Source organism: Acanthisitta chloris, unplaced genomic scaffold (assembly GCF_000695815.1).
Source record: "Acanthisitta chloris isolate BGI_N310 unplaced genomic scaffold, ASM69581v1 scaffold18860, whole genome shotgun sequence".
NCBI lineage: Eukaryota > Metazoa > Chordata > Aves > Passeriformes > Acanthisittidae > Acanthisitta > Acanthisitta chloris.
In genome coordinates this window covers 133,890-136,889 of record NW_008652432.1, presented here as the reverse complement: position 1 = coordinate 136,889, position 3,000 = coordinate 133,890, and the positions used below count along the sequence as shown (strand labels likewise).

Sequence of the window (3,000 nt, the reverse complement as noted above, 5' to 3'; positions counted from 1 at the left end):
CCATAAGTTAAACGTTTCAGCTGCTGAGCTACTTTGCAGAACTGATTTGAACAGTATGTACTTAAGACTGTGCAGCTTCACTACTTTTTGTCTGTTTAAATTTTCACTCCAAGCTGTGGGGTTAACAAATTGACTTAGCAGTTTGCTTGCCTTCAGGCAAGTTATTCTTAACTGCAGCCTTGTTACACATGTGCTGGTTGGTTCTTCACCTTTTGCAGTTTGACTGTGTTCAGTATAATGTTAAATATATGTGAATGTATCTTTCAGTTTCTTTGCTGTTAAAAATGTGATGACCCTGTTTTTGCAGATGTGGAGGTACTGTTGGTGCAATTCTGACATGTCCACTGGAAGTTGTAAAAACACGCTTGCAGTCCTCCTCTGTGACTCTCTACATCTCTGAAGTTCATCTCAACACTGTGAATGGTGCTAGTGTCAACCGAGTAACGAGAGTTTCTCCTGGACCTCTCCATTGTTTGAAGTGAGTGTACATGTTACCAGGTTCTGGGTTCATTTTGTGGAGGGAGGAGGAGAGATGTGTACTGGACAAATCTGTCTGAGAAATTCAGGCTCTTATGTCCATCACGATGTTGCAATGAAATTCCTTTCTGTATTTTGCTTTGTAACTCTAAGTTTCACATTCCAACTTGCCAAATGTCCCTCATGTTTGAGTTTGTGTCTTGAACTAGCCAGAACACATTTACTTTGTCCAATTCACGGCTCCAAATTGCATTTCCAAAACTCATTGGGAGTGCTGTAACACTTAACTCCCAGACTCTCATTTTCATCCTGAAAAAGTGTCGTTATAAGACTTTTTAAATTGTTTTGTGTCCAAATCATAGAATATGAACATGGAGGCAATGAAAATTGACTCAGCTTCTTAGTCTCTCCAACTTTCAGAACTCCATACACTTCCTGCCTTGGATTGTCTTCTGGTGGATGTGTGACTAGCAACACTTTTTTAGAGCTAGTAAGAAATAGGTAAGGTCAGCTTTTGCAGTGGTCTGGGACATCTTGTTTGCATAGTGCCTCACTGAATGGGGACTGCCTTTCTTTTTTTTTACTAGCAGTGCTGGTGCATTCAGGAGCCAGTAGGAAAGCTGTAAGGCACAGTTAAACTGCTTGTACAGACCACAGGCAGGGTTCACTTCACTCTGGGGAACTTGAGCTTGCCAGTTAAGGGAAGGGGAGGTACCTTCAGGATTTGAGAATGAAGGGAGATTTCCTCCAGGACCTGCTTCTGCTTCTTACATTGCCAAGACTCTACTAACTATCTTTTATCCCCAATTAATTAGTAAGTAGTTGTTTGTAAAGAGCCCCTTCTGGCAGTTGCAGTGTAGGATTTAGGCTTCATCTGGTTATAGGATAGGATGTGCTTAAATGGAAATTGTACCCAAATAACTCTTTGAATGGAAGATTGTTTTTATCGTGGAAGTTTTGATTCAGAGCCTTTTTATGTCAGAGTCTAATGGGTGAATGTGTTGGGAACAGGCATGTGGGAAGGAAGGGCTTAGATTGTGACTAGTAAGGAGAGCGTCATTCAACAAACTTGCCTTATTGGCTTCTCTTGGTGGAAGCTGAGCCCTTCAGCTTCTTCCTGAATGTTTGGTTATGAATTTATCTTCCATTTAGAAATGTATCTGAATGAATAGCAGGTTGAACAGATGTTTGGTTCATATTCTCCTATCCTAGAAGCCTGTTATGCTTTAAATGCATCCTTAAAAGCAAAAGTAACTTGGTATTCCCAGGAAGCAAATTCATGGACTACCTCTACCCCAGTCTGATGAACTTTGTTGGTAGGGCTTGTTTGTTTTCAAAAATTTTTTTCTTAGACATGGTGTTTATCTGTCATAAGTGTGTCACTTCTGCTGCTTTAGTTTTTTGCTTAGGTGTGTTTTCTTTCAGGACTGTATCAAACAACCAAGCCTGGGTTTCATGTTCTCTAAATACAGTAAATATGAAAAAATCTCAAATGACATGGCAATGGGCTGTGACAAAAATATGTAGGTGCAGGACATAATTACTCTTGGTTATGGGACTAGGGCTGTTTAGTGGGGAAATCAAACTGGATCCCTGTGTCACTCTCATGCCTTTACTGTCACTTGATATTTTCTGACTCATAGTTGTCAGAGTTTGATTGTCTCTTCTCAAATTCAGTGTAGTGCTCCAAAGCTCACAGTACTCAGTCTAAAACCAGGGTGAATCAGGCAAATTATGTCAGAACTGCAGTGAACTGACTGCTGTGGAATCAGTTCTGCATCTTAAGCATCAGTGGAGGTGACTTCAAAGGCATCTCTGTCAGGAAACAAACTCAGAAGAGCTGGTACAAGTGACTCCATTCCCTGGCAACAAAAGCGAATTCCCCTAAGTATCTGTGTTGTATGTCATGTTGAGGATGATTCTCGTAGTTAACCTTGTATAGTTTAAACCTGAGGTCTTGATAATGGGAATCTCACCAACTTCCCTGTGCAAGCTTCTCCGTGTGACACAAGTAGGTCAGCTGAGGCCAGATGGAGCACTTGTCCTGCTCTTCCAACCATGGATTTGCCCTTTACTGCTTTCAATGAACAAATGCAGTCTCTGGGATCCGCTCTTTAATGCGGAAAGTTGGTGTCTTATTTTCAGGGCAGATTCTGGAACTTTTCCAGCTGGTGTTTTATGAATGTGGAAGAGTATCAGTAACTACTTCCATTATAGTCCTGTCTATTGCAATCTCTCTCTCTTTAACTCTTTGCTGCTCTGTCAAATTTTGGGACTCTACATCCAAAAGAAACAAATAAACCTGGTCCGCTCTTTAATGCGGAAAGTTGGTGTCTTATTTTCAGGGCAGATTCTGGAACTTTTCCAGCTGGTGTTTTATGAATGTGGAAGAGTATCAGTAACTACTTCCATTATAGTCCTGTCTATTGCAATCTCTCTCTCTTTAACTCTTTGCTGCTCTGTCAAATTTTGGGACTCTACATCCAAAAGAAACAAATAAACCTGGTACACTTCTAAGTTTCT

General features: G+C 40.7%; 1 protein-coding gene across 1 annotated transcript in view; it reads left to right on the top strand.

Moving 5' to 3' along the window:
- Positions 1-307: 307 nt before the first annotated feature.
- The window catches only part of SLC25A36 (solute carrier family 25 (pyrimidine nucleotide carrier ), member 36), a gene marked incomplete at its 5' end in the record, with an annotated part of 19,454 nt that continues 16,761 nt past the window's right edge, over positions 308-3,000 (top strand). Inside the window, one exon of the mRNA XM_009077325.1 lies at positions 308-478. Coding sequence (XP_009075573.1) covers positions 308-478 — 171 coding nt within the window. The remainder of the gene's footprint in view (positions 479-3,000) is intronic.